Source organism: Tubulanus polymorphus, chromosome 12 (assembly GCF_964204645.1).
Source record: "Tubulanus polymorphus chromosome 12, tnTubPoly1.2, whole genome shotgun sequence".
Taxonomy (NCBI): domain Eukaryota; kingdom Metazoa; phylum Nemertea; class Palaeonemertea; order Tubulaniformes; family Tubulanidae; genus Tubulanus; species Tubulanus polymorphus.
In genome coordinates, this window is record NC_134036.1 from 865,682 (window position 1) to 892,132 (window position 26,451).

Consider the following 26,451-nt stretch of genomic DNA (forward strand, 5'->3'; position numbering starts at 1 on the left):
GTTACACGCTAATGATTATGATGAACTGATGGACTGGTGGCTTGTAAAAAAAAAAACCTGAAATGAAAATATTAAATCTTACGTAAATGAAAATTATGAAATTCAGTTTTTTTTTTTTTTTGAGGATCTTTATTTTTTTAATCCAGACATTTGACCGAATCAAGTCACGAACCAGCTCTGTCCTACTGGACGAGTTCAGACCCTCAGATATGGCAAAGCTCGGTTCAAAGTCAGATACTAAATTGTCTACTGGGGTTTATTGTATTGGGTCAGACTTTCTCATATATATTTTAAATAACGCTGCCCTGGTGTCGACTTGCTCGCATCTATATGAAATAATTCTTGTCCTGGTGTAGATATGTTCATATCCATAATATGAAATAACTCTGTCCTGGGTCAGAAATCCTCAATCTATTTGAAATGGCTCTCTCCTGGGTCAAACACCCTCAATCTATTTGAAATGGCTCTGTCCTGGGTCAAACACCCTCAATCTATTTGAAATGGCTCTCTCCTGGGTCAGACACCCTCAATCTATTTGAAATGGCTCTCTCCTGGGTCAGACACCCTCTATTTGAAATAACTCTGTCCTGGGTCAGAAACCCTCAATCTATTTGAAATGGCTCTGTCCTGGGTCAAAAACCCTCTATCTATTTGAAATGGCTCTCTCCTGGGTCAGACACCCTCTATTTGAAATATCTCTGTCCTGGGTCAGACAACCTCTATCTATTTGAAATAACTCTGTCCTAGGTCAGACAACCATACCATGTAAAATAGCTCTCTTAGGTCCAAATTCAACATTGAATATGAAAAGAAAGAACTACTGAAACATTTCTAAAAACAAAAACAAAACACTTAACTTTAATTCTTTGTAAATATAATCATAACAATATAAACGCAACATCAGGAATGCATTGGAACTTGGGATCGAATAAGTTTGTCTATTCGCATCATCCGTTGACGCCGAATTTATCGGTAAATTCGTTGAATCTTAGAATATCTTCGCTGCTGACAGTTTTACCCGTGTGTTGAATAGCTTCAGTGACATCCGAGAAACTCAACGATCGACTTCTAACCTGAAAATGTAGAATACAATATAGAATACATCGATGTTCGTAGATATTTACAGAGGAAATATAGACTAAAACTTGAATGACTGCAAATAAATGTAGATGGATGAACGCACATTTAGTTATGTGATAGGGATTACCCCAGTATTTAGAAATGAGTTCATTGTGGTGACTGAAGGTTGACAGAAGAATGATCAGAATGAGGACAAACCAAAGCTGATTCACCTTTACTGACAACTATAGAATGTATTATGGGAACTGAAGTCTTTGTTAAAGTTGCCAGAATGATCGAAAGTGAGTACAAATCATTGCACAATCAACCACGTGCATATATGTGTAATCGTTGAGAAAAATAATTTCAGCACCACGCAAACCCAATTAATAACCGATTACCAAAGAAACTCGATCCGTTTGTTAAATGGCTGCGCGTTAATATACCTTGTCTCTTGGTAGTTCAAGTAGATTAGCTTTCAGACTGCCTTCAAGTGGCTGGTCAACTGGTATAAAATAACCATCTGAAACATAACATGAAATAGAAAGGAAATTACCGCAACTGTTGTAATCTTTAGTAAAGGAAATATATAATTTGTGGAGAATTTGATGATGTCAAAGGGGAATTTGATATGGAGCCAGTCATCTAAAAGTGGCTATATAAACACAGATCTGATGACATATATGGACGATATTGCGGATCGGTTTTGGTTTGGTATCGATCTCTTACCAAGTGTCATCTGCCAGTAATTAGAAGCTTGCAATTCTCGAATCGGGCTGAAGAATGCCTGCATCATCACGTTAGCCAGGTCGCTACCCGAGTAACCATCGGTTAAATCGGCTAACTGATTCCATTGTTTCTCCGTCAAATTCAATTCGTTGTTTTTATCGTGAATTTTCAGCAGTTGAATTCGCGCTTCTCTGAAACACGATAGCATTCATTAATTTTTGAAGTGGATCAATTATGAAAACCTCTTCTCATCTTTATAAACTTTTATATTTCTACCTATTTGGCAACGAAACGTAGATTCGTTTTTGAAAACGACGAATGAAAGCGGAATCGAGCTCCCACGGGCAATTAGTGGCGCACAGTAAGAATACGGTATCGCCGCCCTGGTGACTGTCGACGCCTTCCATTTGTTTCAGTAATTCGGTTTTGATTCGTCGCGTCGATTCTTCCTCGCGTGAATTTCTCTGGCGACAAATACTGTCGATTTCGTCGATGAAAATAACCTTAAAGACGAATAGAACATGTTTTACCAATAAATGTAAAATTCCATAATTGTCTATAGAAAAGCTTATTTAAAATACTAGAAATATTTCAGGATGTTCCTTCCACCTTCAGTCGAAAATGTTGATAAAATATTTCAATCATTTTTGATAAACTTTTTTGTCGTTCAATAGTTGTGGGTTTTTACATTTTTTGTTTCTTCATGGATATTGTGATTTTGATGATTCATAATTTGGAGCATGAGGCAGAGAATGAAGACATTGTATACAGGGTCCGATTTAAGCACTTGTCCGATTTGCCGGGGCAAGTATATTCCCATCAGGGCAAGTAGGTAATCATTATCACTCGTCCACTATGGGCTGGCGCAATTATATGTCGCAAAGCTTTTTTCTGACCCGATACAACAGTTGATTGCCACCAATGGACTGCCTACGTGGGGCAAGCAAAATTTCCGATTGCTTGTCCCACAGGCAAGTGGTTCTTATTCCTTAGTTAAAACCCTGTATAACTTACTGAAGAATGGTCATCAGGGCGTCCGGTCGCGTGGGCAAACAACGCTTTAATCAATCTGTAATAAATAAACGGATAAAGCTATTTAACTTCAATATAATGCAGACCAGTCAAAAAGTTTCCGAGAATTTACATTCGCGTCAAGTCAAAGACAAATTAGCTGAAAGGTTTTTAGGTTGACCAGATAAATACAGTGGTTAGACAACATATTTAATTGTCAGTGACTGATTGGTCCACTTTAACTTCTTGTGGAAATAGGTAACTTGAATATCTGTAAGGATTGAATATCTCCATAGATGTTCAAAGTATCACCCCTAGGGGTAAATCCTCAACCTGGCTGACAACCACCACACAATAACAATGAACTATTTTTCTGGATTAAATGCTACGTATTTATAGGAATTTAGGATTCTTTTTTGTTTCTGTCGCGCTCACTTTTCACTTTCTCCGAACCAACTCGACAATAAATCGGCGCTCGACACGCTGTAGAAACACGAGCGTATCTCCGTAGCAACCGCTCGAGCCAGACGTGTTTTACCCGTACCCGGCGGACCGTACAACAATATTCGTTTCCATGGTTTACGTCCTCCTAAAAATGAGACAAATTAATCAAATAGTAACTGATAGATACTGATGTTAATCTTAGTATTTCAGAGTTAATGAACAAAACCCACAGTTGATGATTTGTAACAGTTTATTTTCTGACAGTTCCGCAAAGTTTTGACAAATTTTTTTTCATTTCTTTCATTTTTTTTTCATTTTTAGAAGATGAAGTTTCGTGAAAACTTCCAAACTATCAGAAGAAGCTGTTAATTCATCGACTGTGGATTTTGCTTAATAATCAAATGTTAGCAATAAATACTGAACAGAGCAAGCTGTAGAATGGATCATACAAATACAAACCAGTGAATAAATGAGGGAATTGAATCGGTACAATGATCGCCTCTTTGAGAGTCTGTTTAGCCTCGTCGAGGCCGGCGACCTCATCGAATGAGACCTCGCCTTTTTTAACGATCGTCTGCTCGATTGACAAACGGCGGTCTCGGTCGATTTGGCTTTCACCGGTCTCCATGACGACATCCCCGGCCGATTCAGAGGGTGTTTTCCCCGCGACATCTTCGCACAAGAAGGGTCGGAGTTCATCTAAAAATTCGAATCGAAAATCATAAAATGAAAATGAAGTAAATTGATTTTTTTCTCGGGTTCTATTTACCAGATTCAATAGGGTTTACGTCCATAGAACTCTGTTGGTTCAGTCTGTCCAATTTTCTCATCAAGATTTCTTTATGATTTAACAATGTGGTTTTAAGAGCTTGTACAGCTGCCTGTCAGCAAATAACAGAAACAGTTTATTACAAATAGAAAACTGACAGATATTTGACCAGTTTTATACTGAGGTTATAGACTTATAGTTGAAGCGACTCAGTCTTATAGAGCAGTTCTCTTCATTACAAATAGAAAACTGATTGATATTTGACCAGTTTTATACTGAGGTTATAGACTTATAGTTGAAGCGACGCAGTCTTATAGACCAGTTCTCTTCATTACAAATAGAAAACTGACAGATATTTGACCAGTTTTCTACTGAGGTTATAGACTTATAGTTGAAGCGACACAGTCTTATAGAGCAGTTCTCTTCATTACAAATAGAAAACTGACAGATATTTGACCAGTTTTATACTGAGGTTATAGACTTATAGTTGAAGCGACACAGTCTTATAGACCAGTTCTCTTCATTACAAATAGAAAACTGACAGATATTTGACCAGTTTTATACTGAGGTTATATAGACTTATAGTTGAAGGGACACAGTCTTATAGACCAGTTCTCTTCATTACAAATAGAAAACTGACAGATATTTGACCAGTTTTATACTGAGGTTATAGACTTATAGTTGAAGCGACACAGTCTTATAGAGCAGTTCTCTTCATTACAAATAGAAAACTGACAGATATTTGACCAGTTTTATACTGAGGTTATAGACTTATAGTTGAAGCGACACAGTCTTATAGAGCAGTTCTCTTCATTACAAATAGAAAACTGACGGATATTTGACCAGTTTTATACTGAGGTTATAGACTTATAGTTGAAGCGACACAGTCTTATAGACCAGTTCTCTTCATTACAAATAGAAAACTGACAGATATTTGACCAGTTTTATACTGAGGTTATATAGACTTATAGTTGAAGGGACACAGTCTTATAGACCAGTTCTCTTCATTACAAATAGAAAACTGACAGATATTTGACCAGTTTTATACTGAGGTTATAGACTTATAGTTGAAGCGACACAGTCTTATAGACCAGTTCTCTTCATTACAAATAGAAAACTGACAGATATTTGACCAGTTTTTATACTGAGGTTATATAGACTTATAGTTGAAGGGACACAGTCTTATAGACCAGTTCTCTTCATTACAAATAGAAAACTGACAGATATTTGACCAGTTTTATACTGAGGTTATATAGACTTATAGTTGAAGACCCTACAAAGAGAAAACTGATAAAACTGACAGATATTTCAATAAACTTACAACACAAATTGGATCCGTTTCATAACGATCTATTTCCGCAATTAAAGAACTTCCTTTTTCGATATTTTTCAGCATCGTTGTGATGTCAATGTTACTTGTTTTCTGACTTTCCACTGCAGCTTTTTGTAAACTGAAAAGTACAGTTACAATTCAAGCGAATTCCAACTAAAACTTTAAGCTATGAAATTGAATGATTAATTTCTTATCCTGCAATTGATTTGATATTGATCAGATTATTCCATAGTTTACCACTCAGCTGCATCTGTAAGATAATTAAATCAGTGGAAAAATCATGATTTTGTGTCAATAAGATTTGTATCAGAATTTAGGGGTATGATGCATTTAACTGAGGCGTTCAGAGGGCGAGGGGCAAGTGGGACACTTTTAGTTTCTTAGGATCTATACTTGAAGGAATGCAGTCTAACTCAAAATAGTATTTTGGGAGGGAGAGGATCGACATGGGCCCTTCTTTTTTAAGGCTTTCTGGGATTTTAGAAAATTGATTAAATTAAATCAACCTAAAATGGAAAGATACAATGGCACCAACCTTTGTACAATTGCAACATGATGGGAAGGTTTCATCGGAGGGCTCAAAAACTAAATGACAACATTTAATTAACGAAAACAAAAGACTTAATTAAATCAGCCCGCTCGATTTTAGAATACTGTATCGTGGCGCCACTACGCAATAAACTCGAATTGAAATGAATCGAGGTCGAAGTGGAGCTATCATTCAAGATGGCGGCGCCCATGGATTTTTATTAAAAATTCGCCGATCGAGGTATTTATATGTTCACTGATATTGTCACTCATTTATTTCAGGTTCTGTATGGGGTAGGGAAAGGGGTGCGGCATATTTGCCCTCTTTAAAACTGGCTAGCAAAGAAGAAAAGACTCAAATAACGGGATGCTTCTCCAGCCCGGCAGGTGCCTCGCAGCAGCGCTTCATGATTTCAAGTTTTATTTTTGACAGGTTTTTGTTAACGAAATGGATTCCCCTCCAGCAAAACGTAGAAAACCTGACAACGCCGCAAACAATGAAGGGACGTCCTCAAATTCAAATGCCGCTGTTGCCATAGTGGCAGCTGAACAATCCGATGTGATATCGAATGTTTCTCCGAGTGACGATAAAAATTCTAATAATTGCGCGGAGTTGCTGCATGTTGAAAAAAACTCGATTCGTCAACAATCGAAAAATGGGGAGTGCAGCCACAATTCTGTTCAACGCGACAACGATTCATCGAAAGAATCAGAATCGGAATCAACGACCAACAACAGCAGCAGCGAGGAGGATGAATCTACAAACTCAACGAGTTCCGATTCTGATTCGTCGGACGACAGCGATTCAAACTCATCGAGCGTTACCGACGGCGACGATGAATTCCCCGTTTTGACGAACCGTTACGAGATGACCGATCTCGACACGGCGATGTACGAACTGACGGAGAAATCGGTAACCGCCGAGAACCTGGCGCGATCGCTGACGCTCGGCCATCGCCAAAGCGGTAAAAATACTTTTCATCGAAAACGCCGCAGAAAACGACCGACGAAAATTACAAAGTCCGTTTCCGTAGAGACGGCTACGGACAATGATATTAATATTAACGATTTACCGAGTTTTATATTAGTGAAGATTTTCGGTTTGTTGCCGTTGCACACGTTACTGTTACGAGTCGCTGTTATCTGTCGCGCGTGGTACGCATTGACGACCGATTCGTCGCTGTGGCGCCATCTGGATTTAAAAGGTCAGTTACGCGCTAGCGACGAGGTATTGTTGCGTTTAACGCGGTACAGTCAGAAGGTCGTTTCCGTGGATATCTCCAGCGTTCAATGGATCACGTCTAAAGGTCTGACGCGCATGTTACAACATTGTAAATATCTGGAAGTTCTCAAGATCAACTGGTAAATATCAAATCATGAAGAAATGTTTTAGCGACTTTTTTAGAATTATAAATCTGTAACCTGGAACCTGTTAATGTCCGTTCAAAATGAAGAAAAGATCTCCATGGTCCGGTTCCACAGTCGTGAGTTAGAGTTGACATTGAACACAGGACCCAGTTCCACAGACGTGAGTTAGAGTTAACTCTGAGTTAAAATCAATTCATTTTCAATTAGTTAACTCTTAGTCCAATCTTGACTCACAACTGTGGAACTGGATCCATGAAATTGTCCATGCAAACTGCAAAACTGCATGGGTTGTTTGTAGTTCGGTTGCAATTAGGAATTTCTCAGTGAACTGCTGACTTGGCTTCATTGCTAAGACCTCATGAATCAACATCACAAATTCATTGTGTTTTATTTGTTTTCTGTAGGCCCAGTAGTATCATCGGTGATGAATCTTTGGGTAAAATCGGCGAACTATGTTCAAATCTACGACACCTGTCGCTGTCCAGCGCTTACATGCTGTCTGACGATAGCGTGAAAAAGGTAATTATCACAGAAACTTCACAGCGCTTTCAAAGGAGGGTGTATTCAATCACACCAGTCTTTTAGGGGGATTTATGGAGGTAGATATCTTTCCAAGGAGGAACTATGTAAATGTTATTTCATCAATTTGATTATGTCAAAGAGTGGAGATAGCCATATGTTTTAAGAGTCTATGATGATAATAATGATGATGATATGATAATAATAATGTGTCTTATAGCACTAAACCCAGTGAAGCTGCTCAGAATGATAGTCGAATGAAACACTCTAATCCGTGTATATTGTAGATTAATTAAAGAAGTCCCACAATTCGAATTTTAAATGATATGATTTATTGAACGAAACCACAACCTGATGATGGCTGTTAGTCAACAATTTTTAATAAATCATTTCACATAAAATTCGAATTGTGCGACTTCTTCAATTAACAGCTGCTTTGCATTTTTCGGTATTATTACCCCAACCATTTAATACTCTAACATGTATCCCTGGGAATTGAAGACCACATTCATCAGTGATGTCATGTTGGTGATTTATAGAGGCTCCTGTCAATCTTATCTTGACGGATATCAGCCATTTTCAGTAAGGGTATTTATAAGGAATGATGTTTATACCGTATTTGTAGATCGCTCGTGGATGTCCGCAGTTGACACATCTTGCTATCGGTCACTGTCAACTTGTTTCCGACGAGGGAATCATAGCAATCGCTGAAAACTGTCCGAATCTTCAATTCCTACTTCTCGATAAATGCGTCAGGGTCAGTAACCGCGACGACGATCATTATTTGAATAAATTGCCACCGGCTTCGATTGTTGTAATTTTTGATTATTTTGTTTCTACAGATCAGTGAAGATAGTATCGAATCTCTGGCGGCCGGTTGTTTAGATCTGACAACGTTGAGTTTGACGGGCTGTCGCAAAATGAGATCCGGACTTCATATCAAAAAGGTAAGACTGTGTGGAATACAGACGACACTCCATCGACCCCTGCCCTGTCCGTCGACCCCTGCCCTATCCATCGACCCCTGCCCTGTCCGTCTGCCCATGCCTTCTGAGTCTACGAATACATTAGCTTGAGTTGTCTGGTGAAATTCTACCTCAGTTTCACTAGAGTCTTAAGCTTGAGAATCTGTTGAATTTGAATTGGTTTCCTCATTCAAAAAGCCTTTGGTAAAAGTTCTGAATTCTTGCTCACTGTACTATATCTCTCTGAGGGCCCTTTTAGGTAGCCAGGTTTTAACCAAGATCAGATCATCGCATGTTTTGCGTGTTCCTGGTTCCGCAAGCATATTTTGTATCAACAGATTGTTCAATTTTTGGTTCAACTTTGTCGGAAACTGAAATTGGGGTTATATATAATCCTCGCTGAGTAGAATCCACTAATTGTTAGTTTTGTTTTGTTAATAGTTGAAGAAGTTATGGTCGTTGGATATATCACAGATCAGCGATTTCGACGTGATATCTCTACGAGAAATCGTCAGTTCGTGCGAGAATCTGCAACGTTTAAACATGTCGCTAGTTCGAACCGTAACCGACGACGACATCAAATACATCGCGAAAAAACTCAACAATCTGCAGTATCTCCACCTGGTGGGCTGTAAACTAACTGATAGAGGTAAGTTATCCTGTTCTAGTAAAACAGTCTGTGCTGCACTAGCTATTCCGCTAGATGGCGTTAGTGTCCTTATGTATACTAGCGACACCTGGTGGATCATCTCTTGCCCCTACTTCAATCCTCTATCGCCACAGTAATTGATGTCCTACTGCACGCTAGCGACACCTGGTGGATCATCACTTGCCCCTAGTAAAATCCTCTATCGCCACAGTAATTGATGTCCTACTGCACGCTAGCGACACCTGGTGGATCCTAATTTGGCCCAAGTGCAATCCTCTATCGCCGCAGTAATTGATGTCCTACTGCACGCCAGCGACACCTGGTGGATCCTAATTTGGCCCAAGTGCAATCCTCTATCGCCGCAGTAATTGATGTCCTACTGCACGCTAGCGACACCTGGTGGATCATCACTTGCCCCTAGTGAAATCCTCTATTGCCACAGTAATTGATGTCCTACTGCACACTAGCGACACCTGGTGGAGTCCTTGATTGCCGAAGTAAACCGCAGAGTCCTAATCGAGAACTAAAATGATGAATCTTTTGTATTCTGGTAATTTTTTGTCGATTCGGGAAGAAACGTTGTTTTTCTGTTTGTTTCAACAGCGATGCATCATCTCGGGAATCTCGGGACAAATCGTACGCTCGTTCACCTGGACGTCGGTTGGTGCGAGGGCGTTAGCGACGAGGGCGTCTGCTACGTCGTCGAGCGTTGTCGCGCGTTACGCTATCTCGGCCTCATACGATGCGACTTGGTTACTATGGTTACACTACGCGAGTTGATGATGCGCTACCCGAACGTGCAGTTCTCGAATTTTCACCTGGATTGCGAACGGTTGCTATGGGAATATCGTTTAACGGAGAACGCGTGAGTTCCGATTGTTGCGACCGGTGCTGTCTCGTAGGAACGTTTAGAATGATTTTAGTTTGTGAAGATTTTGTTGAGAGTTTAAACTGAAAAGTAAAAGTTCGAAACTTGAAAGAAAAAAAATCGAAAATAAAATTTTGAGAGGTAAAAACTATTTTTGTTTTAGAAAATTCAAGACGAATTCTTTATTTTATTTTGAAAATTCAAGACGAATTATTCATGTTATTTTGAATTATTTCACTCGGTTTGGTTTTTATTCATGTGATGAGAATTTCTAAAGTTAATTTCGCGTTAGTTATTTAATCCCGCAGCGTAATTAAATTAATAACTATCAACCGTACAGTGGCGCCCTTGCTGCGTAAGCGGCGGCTCCACACGGGGATTTCTTTGGGAATTCCTATCGAATGACGTCAATGAGGGTGTTTCCTAGATGTGTAATTCGTCAAAATAATGGCCAAAACCTACGATTATTTATTCAAATTGTTGCTGATCGGAGATTCTGGAGTTGGTAAAACTTGCGTGCTGTTCAGATTCAGCGAAGATGCCTTCAATTCGACTTTTATATCCACTATAGGTGAGTTATTCGCCGCGAAATCCAAGTTTGAAATTCCGAGATTTTGGACGGTCCCGATCTGAACTTTCCTAAGTAAAAAAAAAATTAAAATGTTTAAGAAACATTTTTAAAGGCCTACCCGAAAGATGAGATTAATATGAGGTCATAGCAATTTGCAGAAATAACGCCAGCCAAGCTTTTCAAAAGTAATGAGGGAATTTGACATGAGTGACTTTACAATGGCCGTATATGTCGGAATGGGACCAACAAGCCATCCACAACGAGTCTAGTAGAAAATGAACAAAATTCCCAAATTTTCAGTTGCTAACTTAATCAGGCCCTCAATAAAACAGATTCAGAGGTATCTGCTGTTGGATTTAGCATTGTTTAGGCTGCACTCGACTCTAAGCTCTGCCTAACTTACCCCTCCCTGCCTCTATTTAGACTTCACGTTTTACTGACACAGTCCAACTGTAGTTACGTTCAAGAATTCCCAGTGATCTGATAAATTGAAAGATTACATCACGTTTATAATTTGACAAGAAAAGCTTGCCATCCGGCCAGACTGGGCAGTCTTAGAGAAAATGAACCGAATTCCCAAGTTTAAAGTTGCTTAATCAGGCCTTCAATAAAACAATGATAATAAAACAGATTCAGAGGTAGCTGCATTTGGATTTAGTATTCTTTAGGCTTCACTCGACTCTAAGCTCTGCCTAACTTACCCCTCCCTGCCTTTATTTGGCCTTCTGATTTTGCCGACAGCCCAATTTCCACCAATCTGATGAATTGAAATATTACTTCATGTTTATATTTATTGCTGGAGAATTTGAGAATTGATGGCAACAATTAATATTCTCCAAATTTTACCTGGTGATCGAAATCTTGATTCTTTGTTCAATTTTTTCACGGTCAGTCGCATTTCTTTTCCAGGAATTGATTTCAAAATCAGGACGATTGAATTGGATGGAAAAAAAATTAAACTACAAATATGGTGAGTATGGGATTGATGTTTGTAGACTTGGGAATAAATTGGGAACCAGTGCTCTGTGTTTGAGTAATAGAAAATTAAGTGGAATTTTAGTTGTATCAAAATAATTCTGAGATCTTTTTGTTCGAGTTCTAAGTCATTATTTCAACTTTTAATTATTCGAGTTTGAAGAATGGAAAAGAGTTAAGTGAGTCTGAAATGAAATTAAAGTTATGATTTCATTAAAGTTATGATTGTTATTTTGCTGAATATTTGCAGGGATACGGCTGGCCAGGAGAGATTCAGGACTATTACTACTGCCTATTATCGTGGTGCTATGGTAAGTATTTCGGGGACTCGTGTTTCGTAATCTCACCGAGACTGATTTTCTAAACGCTCGACCGTTCTCTATTTCAGGGTATTATGTTAGTTTACGATATCACGAATCAGAAATCGTTCGATAATATCCGAAATTGGATCCGCAATATCGAAGAGGTGAGTTGAGAATGAGACAGATAGATAGAGAGATTACAGCTGTACGGATTGTGAAAACGATAATATTTCTATTTTGTAGCATGCGTCTGCTGATGTTGAGAAAATGATTTTAGGCAATAAATGTGACATGAACGACAGACGTCAAGTGACGAAAGAACGAGGAGAACAGGTAATTAATGAATTAGAGGGTAGAGTGTTTAGCTTGGTTCTTGTTCCTAGCTAGGAAAGTCAGGGAATTCTGATTTTTCATTTGGTGACTTATTGTTGCTGGTGATGAGTGGAACAAGGAACCTCTTGATAAGAAACAGCCCTCACTGAGGATATCTCATTTAATCAGGGTATTTGAATGTTTTGGTGTCTTGTTCTCACTGGTGATGAGTCCCACAAGGAACCTCTTGATAACAAACAGCCCTCAATGATATCTTATAATTTAATCAGGGAATTTGAATGTTTTGGTGTCTTGTTGTTCTTGCTGGTGACGAGAGGCACAAGGAAACTCTTGATAACAAACAGCCCTCGCTGAGAATGATCGAGGGTCTGGGAAAATCCAGAAAATATCAGTGAATTTTGGATTCCCAGATCCGTAAGAACCCTACAGTTGTTGAGAAAGGTTCAGCTATATTTTCACTCATATGTAACTGATAAAGTGTTATTTGTGTTTTTCAGTTGGCAATCGAATATGGAAATAAATTCATGGAAACCAGTGCTAAAACAAGTATTAACGTTGAAGAGTCATTTTTCAGTCTCGCGCGCGACATTAAAACTAAAATGGATCGAAAACTGGTAAGCGGTTCACAACTCCTGCCCTTTCGCATCATCAACTCCTGCTCTACGGTTAACAATGCCGACTTTATCGTGCAATCGAGTTTGAATTTGATTTACGACTCGTCGATGCTTTAAAGCCTCGTCAATCAACTCCAGCAGAGTTGAATTTGAATGATCAGTTTAATTGATATTGATTTACTAGAGATCTAGACCCAGTTCCACAGTTCTGAGTTAAGATTTGACCCAGAGTTAACTGAGACCCTAGTTGCCCAGTTGTGATGGTAAACTTATGACATAAAAATTAATTAAGAATGGAACTAGAATTGAACTCTTCCGTTGAAATTCCTAAGTCCAGTTTCACTAAACAGATTCAATTTTATTCGATATATTTTAAACCTCTTTTATCGTTTTCTACGCTGCGTTTGAAGAAGGTAACGGTCTTTCTATCGTCGAAAAGTTCATCTCAAAACTTTTTCTCGAGAAATTCTTTGTGAAAATTCTGATTTGCAAATTTTCTTCTTTCCAGGAGGCGACGAATCCTCCCCCGAAAGGCGGATACCAGCTAAAAAAACAGGATACGCATCACAACAAGAAATCCAGCATCTGGAAGTGTCGACTGCTATGATCGGTCATCGGCGACGATCTTCTACGCTGTTGTTATCTCGTTTCTGATTGGTGCAAATTTTCTAATCGGAAATATTTCATGAATATCGTTATAGAAGTTTAAAGAAAAAAATGTTAATCAATTTCGAAGGGAATTCAGTTCGGGTTGCCGGAGATATCGGACGAGTCAATACGATAAAAATAAGAGATTAGAATTTATTTCAACTCCTTTTTCGTAACAACGTAACAAATAACAAGCAGAGTTAGTTTTATCCCCGCTCCCCACAACTAGAATTTAGAAATAAAGTAGAGACCCATTTCTCGGTCAACTCCTCAGTGGGGAACTGCTTTGAAAAACGTTCAATTTGCTTGATTCTCAACTCTTTTTGAAAATGGCTGATGCTTTAGTTCAAAATTGATCATCATCCATAAATCGGTTGATGAAAATAAGATCTAGAATCAAACATAGTGGTCTTATCTCTATTACTGAATTCTAGTTAGCACCGGGGGGGGGGGGGCAGATAGAGGGGGTAACTGTAAGTGCATCTCCACTGGGCTTTCAAACCAAAGACTCTTCATAAACAATCATCAAAATTACTTAATTCATAAAAACCAGGACTATGCATGAAAAGGGTAAACTATTAAATCAATTTCTAATGAGCTGGATTGGTTTTGAGAAGTTGAATTATTTTGGTTAGACCTTTTCCGTAAACTGGGCCAGTGACGAGATGCGGGCCCACTGTGAGCTCTCGTCAAATTTACAAATATTGATTAACTGAATTTCTGCGAATAAATCGGTTAAAATGTCATAACAAATGTAAATAAGGATCGAATATGGAATAAGTTTGTTTAGATATTGAATGCATTTTAGACTATCGAAAGTATATTTACACAGAAATAAATTACGCGAAAAATAATTACTCACAAACATTAGATATTGATAATTATAATACGTATGAAAATATTACTAGTGAAAGTTATAAGCATGACAAACCTATCACCCCTTGTGTTATAGATAAACTGTCCCGCTTTCTTCTCCCACCGCTATTTTAGGATTAGTTCATTGTTTGCTGAATAAGGGAGGGGTAAATTTTGTACAGCACACTATTTGGTGGTTGAATGATTATTTTCACTGTCTGGACCGCAGCAGCAGCAGCAGGCTAATCGTTATATACATCCAGTTGTATTAATTCTGGCCAGTGGCGCTAATTCTTGTTAGTGCCTTAACAAATTGTCCACCAAAATAAGACAATGGAGCAATCAGTTTCAGGTCAAACTCGCGTAGGTCGTCAGACTACTGAAGTCATCTATTTGAGTCCCACTTTGTATTTCTAATTCGATTAACTAAATTTAAGTTGTCATTCGGATAAAAGTCGTCAAATTACTGAATGCATCTCTAATTTTGAGTCCCAATTTTTGCATTTCCAATTCAATTGACCAAGTAAAAGTCATCATTTGGATAAGTTATTAAAATAATGATCGAAATGAGTTTCACTCTGTAACTGATCGTTCTGAAGAGCCATTTGAAGTTCGCTGTAATGAGATTCATCTTAAGTATTTTAACTCTCAGGTCTTGATAACATTGTGAAATCTAGCTTTTAACAATTTAACTCACTCAGACTCTATGAATTAAACAGAAATTAATAGAGTTTTTAATAAGTTGAGATATCGCGACTGAGATTTCAAAAATGAGTTGATATTTCAAAATGAGTTGATATTTCAAAATGAGTTGATATTTCAAAATGATTTGATATCTCAATGATAATCAGACCGCGTCAGCCGCTGCCAGTGAAAACGATACATTACCAATCACGCATGCGTATTTCATAACCTATAAATAGATGATTAAAAATTAGCCGCCTTGTGAAATTGAAATTTGTACAAATAAATTATGATAATTATTATTATAGATATAACGATAGTTGTTTATTTTGTGGTGTATATTTATCCGGGGCTGCAGTTACACAAATGACTGTTTAGATTTAACCAATAGATCCATAGAGGAAATCGTGGAAATCAAAACTGTATTCTATAAACTTGGGGCAGCAGCTGCTTAATGTTGTTTAGAGTTAAAACAATGGTTAGGCCAAAAAAAATTGATACCTTGTTTCTCCGCTCTGCTGAGCTTAAATGTTGACCCGGCCGGCCGCCTATCTACCCTGTACATTACTTTTTTTTAAATCGTGATCAATTTCACCATAACAGACCCGGCCGCTATAGAAATGAATTGTTTATAAATTTTATCATATTTTACAAAAATAACCCGGCCGCTGCGGAGAAACAAGGTATCATTTTTGTTTAGCCTTAGTTGACGTAGTGACTATTAAAAGTTCATTGTTACTATGCTATTTATCCACCGGTCATCTTTAACCTTCAGCAACTGCAGCCCCTGTTGATTCTGCTGAACAATCGAATAAAATATCGGTTTTAGGCTAAACAAAAATGATACCTTGTTTCTCCGCAGCGGCCGGGTCATTTTTGTAAAATATCATAAAATTTGTAAACAGTTCATTTCTATAGCGGCCGGGCCGGATCTGTTATGGTAAAATTGATCACGATTTAAAAAAAAGTAATTTATAGGGTAGATAGGCGGCCGGCCGGGTCAACATTTAAGCTCAGCAGAGCGGAGAAACAAGGTATCAATTTTTTTTAGCCTTAGTTAAGTTAGTGGTAATGAGATGAGATCGTTGCGAGTCACTGCTCAGTCTCACGAGGAAACGCCCGCTGCTTGCATTTTCAAAAAGGTGCCCGCGCATTTCAACAAAAACATACTGCCCGTAAAAGCAGTCAGTCATGTGACGTGCCTGAATCATCCGTTTTGTAAAGCAGCATTTGAGGGAAAGTCACAGATGAAAATATTAGAATATGCGGGAGGCCTAGTACTATATCAGCCGCTACCAAACGATTTCATTTTTGGAAACAATAATTTGATTTTGGACAGAGGCAGACGAATTCAGGTTTGACTTGTCGTCACGGCGTTGACCATTGTGACGTCATGGTCGTTTGTCTGAATATCTGTGAACGTTAACCGGTTACGATCGGGCGGACCGGATGGCTTAGTCGGTCGGCGACTAGCGTGTCACCGCTGTGGCCCAGGTTCGAGTCTCGGAGGAGGCGGGTCAGGATGTGGCAAATGATCTCCGGTAAGCGGGCGAGTCGAGAGTACTGTCCTCCCTGGAATGAGGTTGCTAATGCGTGAGTCCTACAAAATATCTGGCGTGGGGTAAATTATTATTAATTCAGTCGTTTCTGGCTGAATTATTTATTTATCCCACAATGCCGGTCCAGGTTGCGGAGTAATTCCCCCAGGGACCTTCGACTTTTTTACAATATTAGTTTGTTATTTTAAGTTGAGTGGTGAGGGTTTGGGAAATTTTTATATCTATTTAATTGCTCGAACTGAAGAAATCCAAGCGACAATTCGGTGGTATATGCATGCAACGCGGACGATGATCAATCACAGGTCTTTCTCAACTGATGACAGAATTTCGATGATTTTTTTAACGTCACCAAATTCCAGTCAGAGTAGATGTGCACGCGGCAATGTCTGGTGAACGTGTGTATAAATTCGGCTTCAAAACGACTCTATCCAATAGAGAATAACTCACTGGAGACCTGTCATACGCTCTACTACACAATAGTGCCGCGTGACTGCACAAACTTCGATATCCCAAAGCAAAACTCGAAAATAGTAAAATTGAGCCGGTATTATAGTTCAAAACCAGACGTAAATAGAAGGGAAATCTACACTAAAGTTTGTTGGATAGTTTAGATAAAATTCAGCGTACAATTTTAGGCTAAAATCGTAGCATTCGATATTTCTATCTTTAACAATATGTGTCTCTATGAATACGCGAATTAAACTCGATGACCTGTAAGCCCCATTGAAATGTTTGGCACGAATTGAATGGTTCTCGAGAATTAGCGTCACGGACTCGGGTCTGCCACAGGAATGCGCGATCGAGCTCTCTGATTGACCCATTCCGGTCGCCTCGATGATGCACCGTCGTTGATTGGTCGACGTAGGTATTAGAAGCGCGGTTCGAGCCTCCCGATGCCAGTCCGAGAACTGACGTCCAGAGATGAAGGTCAGCCTATAAGAGCTCTGCAATAAGGCGTGAAGAACGTGTGGCTTCAAGCAAACAACCTACTAATTAGCGGCTGGTGATGTTAGGAGAGACTGGAACGTGAAGGAATTTGTGACGCCTAGCTATTGAGAACGCAAGATGAGACTGGCAGCTGTTGGTGCTGATGATTGCGGAGGAGATCCCGCTGCTGCTGCTGTTGCTGCTGTTGATGTCGGATTTCAACTACAAACCGATGACGGCTCACTTGCTGATGAGGACGAGTTGCTGTTGTTGCCGATTTCCGATGTTCTATTTCAAGACGCACACATTTTGATCAGGTTAGAAATTTCATATAGAATTCAAAACTCTGAATCGAATCTTTCGAAAATTATCGCGTTTTGATTGTTGAACCAAATTCGGCTTAATTTGAATCGAAATTGCATTTTGAAATTCAACGTTTTGTTTTTTAATCTCAAATTCTAGTTTTCAAAACGCTTTTGGTTTTTGTCAGATTTATTTCTGGAATTCCTCTTGGTTATATTAGTCGCAATTTTATGCATTATGAATATTGTGTCTTTTTAGGGTTAAACCGAAACCAGTTCGCTACTACTGACAACTACATGTACACGACTCGGTTTGTCGCAACGTCCTGAACTAGTTTGCTGCAGGTGCTGCATTGGGAACCGCATCAACCCACATTTTGCTGTTTCGGTATCTTTACATTAAGATAAGGTAATTATATTAAACTACACCCATCCGGAATCGTTTTTCAGTTCATCCGATTTCTTTTTCAGCCGGCAATATTTGAGTTGACTCTACTCCGACTACGGCACCATCTTCAAACCTCGAGACGCAGACTCTACTCCGACTACGGCAACATCTTCAAACCTCGAGACGCAGACTCTACTCCGACTACGGCACCATCTTCAAACCTCGAGACGCAGACTCTACTCCGACTACGGCACCATCTTCAAACCTCGAGACGCAGACTCTACTCCGACTACGGCAACATCTTCAAACCTCGAGACGCAGACTCTACTCCGACTACGGCACCATCTTCAAACCTCGAGACGCAGACTCTACTCCGACTACGGCAACATCTTCAAACCTCGAGACGCAGACTCTACTCCGACGACTACGGCACCATCTTCAAACCTCGAGACGCAGACTCTACTCCGACGACTACGGCACCATCTTCAAACGACGCAGACTCTACTCCGTCATTATTTCGTTTTGTCGCATGTTATAAACGTAAATAAATAAACGTCCATCTACATAAAATACTCGTCTTCCCTAAAAATCTCTTGTCTCGGGCACTTTTCCCCGGAAAGGACTCTTCCGCTTACAACTTCTCACGTTCAAGAAGGAAAGGACAAGGACAAAGTCAAAAAGGAAAGGACAAATCAAAGCATTTATTCCAAATTCAAAGTAGGAATTTCTTACAGCTTGTTTGCAAAAGTAAAATTCAACATTTTATTGAAACATCAAAAATTCCAACAGAAGTAAAATTCAATATTTTTATTTAATCATCAACAACCAATAAATTATGGGATTTGAACCACCAACCATTCGGCTAGCAGTCCCAGCACCCTACCAACTACGCTATAGCGGACGTACTGACAGCACACAGAGGCACTCCTATTTATCCATTGCTTAAGCAAATTTTATCCAAAAAAATAATGCCATCTACCGGGTGAGACAGGAACTACTAGTTCCTATCACAACCCGGTAGATGACAAGAGAGAATGACAGAGTAAGGAGAGGAGGAAGGTGAGATGAGAATAGGAGAGTGAGATGAGAATGGGAGAGTGAGATGAGAGATGAGAGAGTGAGATTAGAATGGGAGAGTGAGATGAGAATGGGAGAGTGAGATGAGAATGGGAGAGTGAGATGAGAATGGGAGAGTGAGATGAGAGATGAGAATGGGAGAGTGAGAGATGAGAGAGTAAGGAGAGAGGAGAATGAAACAGAGTGAGATGAGAATGGGAGAGTGAGATGAGAGATGAGAGAGTGAGATGAGAATGGGAGAGTGAGATGAGAATGGGAGAGTGAGATGAGAATGGGAGAGTGAGATGAGAGATGAGAATGGGAGAGTGAGAGATGAGAGAGTAAGGAGAGAGGAGAATGAAACAGAGTGAGATGAGAATGAGATAATGAAAGAGATAGAGAGAGCATATCACCTGAACTTCTATGTTCCTCTTGTTTTCTATTTAGGATGCTGTCAGCAGTTTTACAGTTCAAACAGATATTTATCCCATCAGCAGCAATGTTATTATTTCGTCCTCGTGGACATAAAGTTCACTATAACTAAAGTCAAGTTCTCGCAATATTTGTTCGTTTGTTTGTTTATCCAGTCGCTGAGTCCGAACACTGCCCACACGTATTTATCCAGTTCATCTGATGTAGTCCTGATCATCAAACACAAACGTCAATAGTTCCACCATATTGATGACAAACATCCTAAAAATATACATGAAACTTAATAGATTTAAGGCCATCAATCAAACATACAGAGTTAGAGTTAAGTCTAGTAACCGGTGTATCAGAGAAATGGCAATCTAAGGTACCCCCAAAATGAGGGTTAGGGGTCAAATATTTTTTGTCTCTGATTTCGATGAAATTTAGTACAGACATGTATTCTGGGGTGCTGATCACAAATCTGAAAGAATTTTTCAGATCCGAGGTCCCAAAAATGAGAAATTCGAATTTTTGGGGGACCCCTAAATTTTCAAAAGGCCTTGGACCCCAGAGTTTTCGAGATTTTTGAAATCTGATTGCAGATTTGGAATCAGCACCCCTGAAAATAGTATGGACTAAAATGTTAAGAAAATCGAAGAGATTCGATTTTTTGGCCAAAAACGGCAAAAATCTAAGGTGTAAGTCCAGGAGTTTTTTTTGGGCGAAAAATTTTTTTTCTCTGATTCCTTCGAAACTTGGTAGGAAGATGTATTCCGAGGTGTAGATTCCGGATATGCAATCAGATTTTAAATCGGAATTCATCTTCATGGGCAAATAAGGGTTTTAATGCCCAAAATATGCACCCCAAAAATGGGGTACAAAGTCAAAATTTTTTTTTGGCCCAATTTTAATAAAATTTAGTACAGACATGTTTTTTGGGGTGCTGATCACGAATATGAAGTTAGTTTTTGGATTTGAGGCCCCTAAAATTAGATATTCACGATTTTGTGTTTTGACCCTTATTTTCGTCACAATTTTTTGTCAAAAATACAATTTTTTATCTATTGAGCCAAATATTCAATTAATTTTTAGGTAGAAATTGATGCTCTTACTAAAACCATGAATTATAATTCCTGTCACACAACTACAGGCTGCTACAAATAACTCCATTGACAATTCTTATGAAATGCAGTAAACACTATGTTTACAGATAAACTGCTTTCTTATAATTGTTTCTGAGACTGAGAATAAATTCTACTCACACAAGTCTCCTTCCTTGTATAGCAGTAATAATAGTCCACCGAGTTCCACAATTCCACATTCCACATACAGAGTTCCACATCTCCAGGAGTTCACCACCGATTATTTTTTACGAGTATCAATCCACTTATAGTCCAGTTAGTTCACTAGTAGTCCGGTTAGTTCACTAGTAGTCCAGTAAGTTGACTGAAGAAGTAAAACTGTGATAAATTTCAGTTGAAGTCCACCACGTCCAGTATTCATGATGAAGTTTAGACGACAAACAGCCCAGAGAGGAAAACCTGAAATATAAAATTGAAACAGAATTGAGAATCACATGACGGAGATGGGATGAGGAATAGTTAGGTATAAGCAAAAGTTTTCAGCAGTTTTCAGCACTTTACTGGATTAAGATATTATCGTTTTTATACAACTCTGTGATAGTATACTCGGCCCGTGTGGGAATAAGATGGCGGATACTGGGCGAGTCAGCAGCTGCCTGCCGAAGATATGACAATGAGGAGGGAGGAAATAACAGGAATTGTAACAGTTCATCAAGATTTGTGAAACCATCACCTGCACCATCATGGCTGCATTGGCCACAGCTGAAAGGTTATTGACACTCGGGGTCTCGCTGTGTGTCTGTGGGGGACACAAAATCTCTGTGAGGATATATATGCATATATTGTTCATAAATTATTATTAATTGCATGTTATTTTGTAGAACGAAGTTATCTTCTTTACTATGTCTATACGAATTTGAATCTGAAAGCTCATCCTTTTCAATATGTACGGAAATTGTATGTGGAGTTTTGAGTTGTAACAAAATTAAATGAGTTAAAGAGACACAAAATCTAATGAATTAACCAATATCAAAATTCGTACATTGAGAATCATTGTGGCTTTAAAAGTATTTTAACAATTGAGAGAATAGTTTCATTAAATAAAGAATTGGCGATTGAATTGAGCGCGCTCCACAGTCGAAATTGCGCGATTCCCATATCGACCGTCTTGTGCTGCCCCCATGTATAACGATAGCGGGGAAAACGTGAACTAATATAGTACTCGCTTGCCAGAGTCTCCGAACGGCCGCCGTGGACGCACTAATTACCAATTTGCGGGCCGGATTCCGAGGAAATTCTCAAACTTTTTAAAACAGCTCTTAAACTATTGTACAAAAATATTTTTCTGAAAAGAATAAACCTTATAAGAGTAAATTTGAATCGGGATATTTCTAGTATCGTTGGGGAGAGAGCTACAGGTGTTTGTATGTTCCCTGATTATTTGTGCGCAATTAAAATATATCGAAGAAAAAATATGGAAATTTTGCCAATGCAGATGATAAGTATCACTCAAAAATGTAAATGAATAATTTATCATGCATGAAAATATTAATTAATTGATAAGTAATTAGTGAATTTTGCTAAAAGTTGAATATCGCTACCCAAAAAATTTGAAAATATCATATAAAATTCAGAAATTATTCATAGTATCAGATTTTAAGCAGAATGAGACGCCGCATTGGTCCGCATTGTACGTAATAAGGAAATTTATATTCCGGCGGTAAGTATTGCCCGCTATTTTAGTTCATTGAAATTCCGCTAATGGTTTACATAGGGGCAGCACTGTACGGTTAAGATCTAACCCAGCATCCCATCTTACTGTGGCATGTGAGTAATACAGATATGTTTCTTTGCCGAATTTTGTTCATAATTTAACACGATTCCGCTGTATATGAATAATTCTATTAACTTTTAAGCTTTATCTTAGAGGATCTTCTTTATAAAACGATTTTCACGCCAGTTTTGATAGAACTCTTTTGTCAGCGGTAGGTATTAACATTCGGTAAAGCGGTAGATTCACATGCCACAGGAAGAATTTCAAGCAAATTAAATTTTATTTGCCAAATTAGTGCATTCAACTCACCACCGCCATCAAAACCATCAAACATCCTATTTAGGTCGACACTTCTTGGTCAGGGTTCATTCAAATTCTCCCTAATGAAACCAACTAAAAATTGGCACCAACAACTTGAAAGACTTCAGTTGAACTTCGTTAATACGACAAATCTGTGTAAAGACGAAACCAGTTTGATTCAACAATTGCATCCCACAAGATTCATATTAACAAGGTTCCACCTTAACTAGAACAAAAATTCAGTTACAACCACCAAAAAATTAGTGAATAATTAATCTATTGTGAAATTCATTTATTTCATTGAAAAATGTGCATCAGAGTTAAATATCAAACTAGTCTTGCATAAAGCGAACATGTGATCAACTCCGCAATGAACTGACTGAACTAACCCAGGAATCGAAACCTGAAATCAGATTTACAATATCAGACATCAGATTTATGACGCATCAGTTTCACACATGTTTCTGGTGCGTTATGTTATTACAGTACAGTAGAGTCTGTTCCTAACTCAACAACTCTATGTACCGTCGTGGAGAAATAAACTTGAAATTAATCATTTCTTTCCAAAATATGGAGTGAGTGATGTTTTACGAGTGTTTTAAATCTAGAGAAATCGAGACTTACCTTGAACTACCTCAAACGATAGAAATGATCATCCATGTTTCCTAAACCTATTGAGCCATGTTTATTTCTACCCCACACGTACAGATCATTGTTATCTACAATATAATAACATTGTAAACATTGTAACATCATTCTACTACAATCAGAAATTCATAAAAATAAACATCCTAAAAAATATACATAAAACTTGATAGTTTTGAGGCCACCAATCAAACATACACGGTTAGAGTTACCAGTGTATCAGAGGAATGGCAATCTAAGGTACCCCCAAAATGAGGGTCAGGAGTCAAATATTTTTTGTCACCGATTTCGATGGAATTTAATATAGACATGTATTCTGGGGTGCTGATCACAAATATGGAAGAATTTTTCGGATCCAAGGCCCAAAAAATGAGAAATTCAAATTTTTGGGGGACCCCCTACATTTTTAAAATGCTGTGGATCCGACAGTTTTCGAGATATTCGAAATCTGATTGCAGATTTGGAATCAGTGCCCCTGAAAATACCAGGGACTAAAATTTCAAGCAAATCGAAGAGATTCAGTTTTTTGGCAAAAAATGACAAAAATCTAAGGTGTTAGTCCAGGAGTTTTTTTCGAGCGAAAAATTTTTTTTCTCTGATTCCTTCGAAACTTGGTAGGAAGATGTATTCTGAGGTGTAGATTCCGGATCCGCAATCAGATTTTGAATCGAAATGCATCTTCATGGCCAAATAAGGGTTTTAATGCCCAAAATGTGCACCCCAAAAATGGGGTATAAAGCCAAAAATTTTTTTTTGCCAATTTTAATAAAATTTGGTGCAGCCATGTTTTTTGGGGTGCTGATCATGAAAATGAAGTTAGTTTTTGGATCCGAGACTCCTAAAATGAGATATTCAGGATTTTATGTTACATGACCCCCTAAACCTAATCTCAAAATCTCAAATTTTGATGAAATTTGGTCCAGATGATATATAGATTTTTTTATTTAGTGCTAATGTCAAGTATTCAATTGATTTTTAGATAGATATTGATGCCCCTGAAATTCAGTAAACTCTTATGTCCAAATAGATAAAACTGCTCATAGGCCTAATTGTTTTTGAAACCAAGAAATTCTACTCACACAAGTCTAGCAGTAGTAATAATAGTATACCGGGTTCCACGATTCCACATACAGAGTTCCACACCTCCAGGAGTCCACCACTGACTGTTTACACGATCAATCCAATTCATCAGTCCAGAATGATCAGATTCCAATCCGCATGAATTAGGCTTGAAGTTCCTGCCGGTTTTCACAATAGCCTTTAAACACTCAATTCCTGAAGAAAATACAAAAACATGAAATCGTAACAGTTGCGGTTCTCACAATTACAGGAATCGGAAAATTCCTACGTTTTTGCCAAGTATATTTCATTGGTGATTTTCCAATTTTCCCAAATGGAAAATGAGGGCCTTCGTAATAATGAACAGATAGTGTCATACTACAGGATATCATCAGAGGACAGACTAACAGTCATTTTATTTAGTGGTGACTGGTTGATAAAGGTGACTTTCAAGGGAAATTGCTGAAGAATGTTGCCCTTAGCAAATGCAATACATGAAATGTACAAGGTTAATGAATTTCCAGTTTCCGTAATTAGAGAACAATCTCTCAAATTTCCAAATATTTCGAAAAAGAGAATTATCATTTCTAAATATCCAAGTTTTTCCTAATTTCCCTGTTCTGTGGGAACCATGAACAGTCTCTAGAGAATCAGGTGGGGATGCGAGTGAGGGGGGAGGGGTGTAAATGACCAAGCCACAGGGGATAGTCACGATAGCCGGGGGTCCAAAATTAAGATTTGACCCAGTCAGTATCCTGACCTAGGTACCACCTATAAAAAATGATATATCCTTTTTTACGTTGGTTACCCACGAGAATTCTTCACCTTTTTAACCAAAGTTCTCAAACACCGTAAAAAACAAATTATACCTAAAACTGGCTTTAAATTCTTTGCCAATTGAGCGAATTGTCTCATTAAATAAAGCATGAAATTGATGCTTCGCGCTCCACAGTAAAAATGGCGTGTCGACCGTCTAGTGCTGCCCCAGTGTCAAACGATAGCGGAGAAAATGTGAACTAATATAAAACTCGCTTGCCAGAGTCTTCGAACGGCTGTACTGGACGGACTATTTACCGATTTGCGGGCCGGATTCAGAGAAAAGTTTTCCCAACTCTTAAAACATCTGTGAAACTATTCAACTGACAATTTTGTATAATAGGATTAGTTTTAATAGAGTAAATTTGTATCGGGGTGTTTTTATTGTTATTAGGGCGAGGGCAACGGGTGGTTGTACATTTGTGCGCAAAAATATATCATAGAAGCACAAATATATCATACAAGGAAAGAAGTGGAAGTGTATTCGACGTTTCTGATGAATTATCATTATAAAATCTTAATGAATAATTTATTCTGTATATACAATACAGATTAATTGCAAAGCAAGTCAGTTTTTGCTTCAAAAAAATAGAATATAGTTACCTAAAAATACGAAAATACCATTCATAATTCAGAATGTATTCATAGTATCATATTTAATCAGAATTAGGCGACACAGTGGTCCGTATTGTACGTAATAAGGGAATTTATATTCCGGCGTGAAATATGCGCCGCTATTTCAGTTCACAGAAATTCCGCTATCGTTGTTCATAGGGGCAGCACTTTACGGTTGAGATCTAACCAGCCTAGCTTTTCTACTGTGGCATGCGAGGAACGCGGATAATTTTTTGAGTCGAAATTCATTCATCACTCAACTCTGGTTTGTTTTAAATGAATACTTGTGTCAA

At 38.4% G+C, this 26,451-nt stretch overlaps 3 protein-coding genes across 3 annotated transcripts; 2 read left to right on the forward strand and 1 right to left on the reverse strand.

Annotated features, from left to right (window-relative positions):
- Positions 1–873: 873 nt before the first annotated feature.
- On the reverse strand, positions 874–5,637 carry LOC141914161 (vacuolar protein sorting-associated protein 4-like). The gene is made up of 10 exons (XM_074805427.1): positions 5,583–5,637; positions 5,334–5,463; positions 4,013–4,124; positions 3,703–3,942; positions 3,235–3,388; positions 2,803–2,857; positions 2,065–2,291; positions 1,789–1,979; positions 1,506–1,582; positions 874–1,073 (listed from the first exon to the last, which is right to left on the reverse strand). The coding sequence occupies exons 2-10, from the start codon at positions 5,406–5,408 to the stop codon at positions 948–950; spliced, it is 1,257 nt and encodes a 418-aa protein (XP_074661528.1). The 5' UTR covers positions 5,409–5,463; positions 5,583–5,637; the 3' UTR covers positions 874–947.
- Positions 5,638–6,065: 428 nt separating this feature from the next.
- LOC141914040 (F-box/LRR-repeat protein 17-like) lies at positions 6,066–10,378 on the forward strand. The gene is made up of 7 exons (XM_074805300.1): positions 6,066–6,114; positions 6,307–7,235; positions 7,646–7,760; positions 8,386–8,517; positions 8,603–8,707; positions 9,167–9,374; positions 9,978–10,378. The coding sequence occupies exons 2-7, from the start codon at positions 6,322–6,324 to the stop codon at positions 10,241–10,243; spliced, it is 1,740 nt and encodes a 579-aa protein (XP_074661401.1). The 5' UTR covers positions 6,066–6,114; positions 6,307–6,321; the 3' UTR covers positions 10,244–10,378.
- A 275-nt stretch (positions 10,379–10,653) lies between these two features.
- LOC141913868 (ras-related protein Rab-8A-like) lies at positions 10,654–14,130 on the forward strand. The gene is made up of 7 exons (XM_074805034.1): positions 10,654–10,813; positions 11,723–11,783; positions 12,039–12,099; positions 12,177–12,254; positions 12,334–12,423; positions 12,921–13,037; positions 13,546–14,130. Exons 1-7 carry the CDS (start codon positions 10,690–10,692, stop codon positions 13,642–13,644), a joined length of 630 nt encoding a protein of 209 aa, XP_074661135.1. The 5' UTR covers positions 10,654–10,689; the 3' UTR covers positions 13,645–14,130.
- The last annotated feature ends 12,321 nt before the right edge of the window (positions 14,131–26,451 follow it).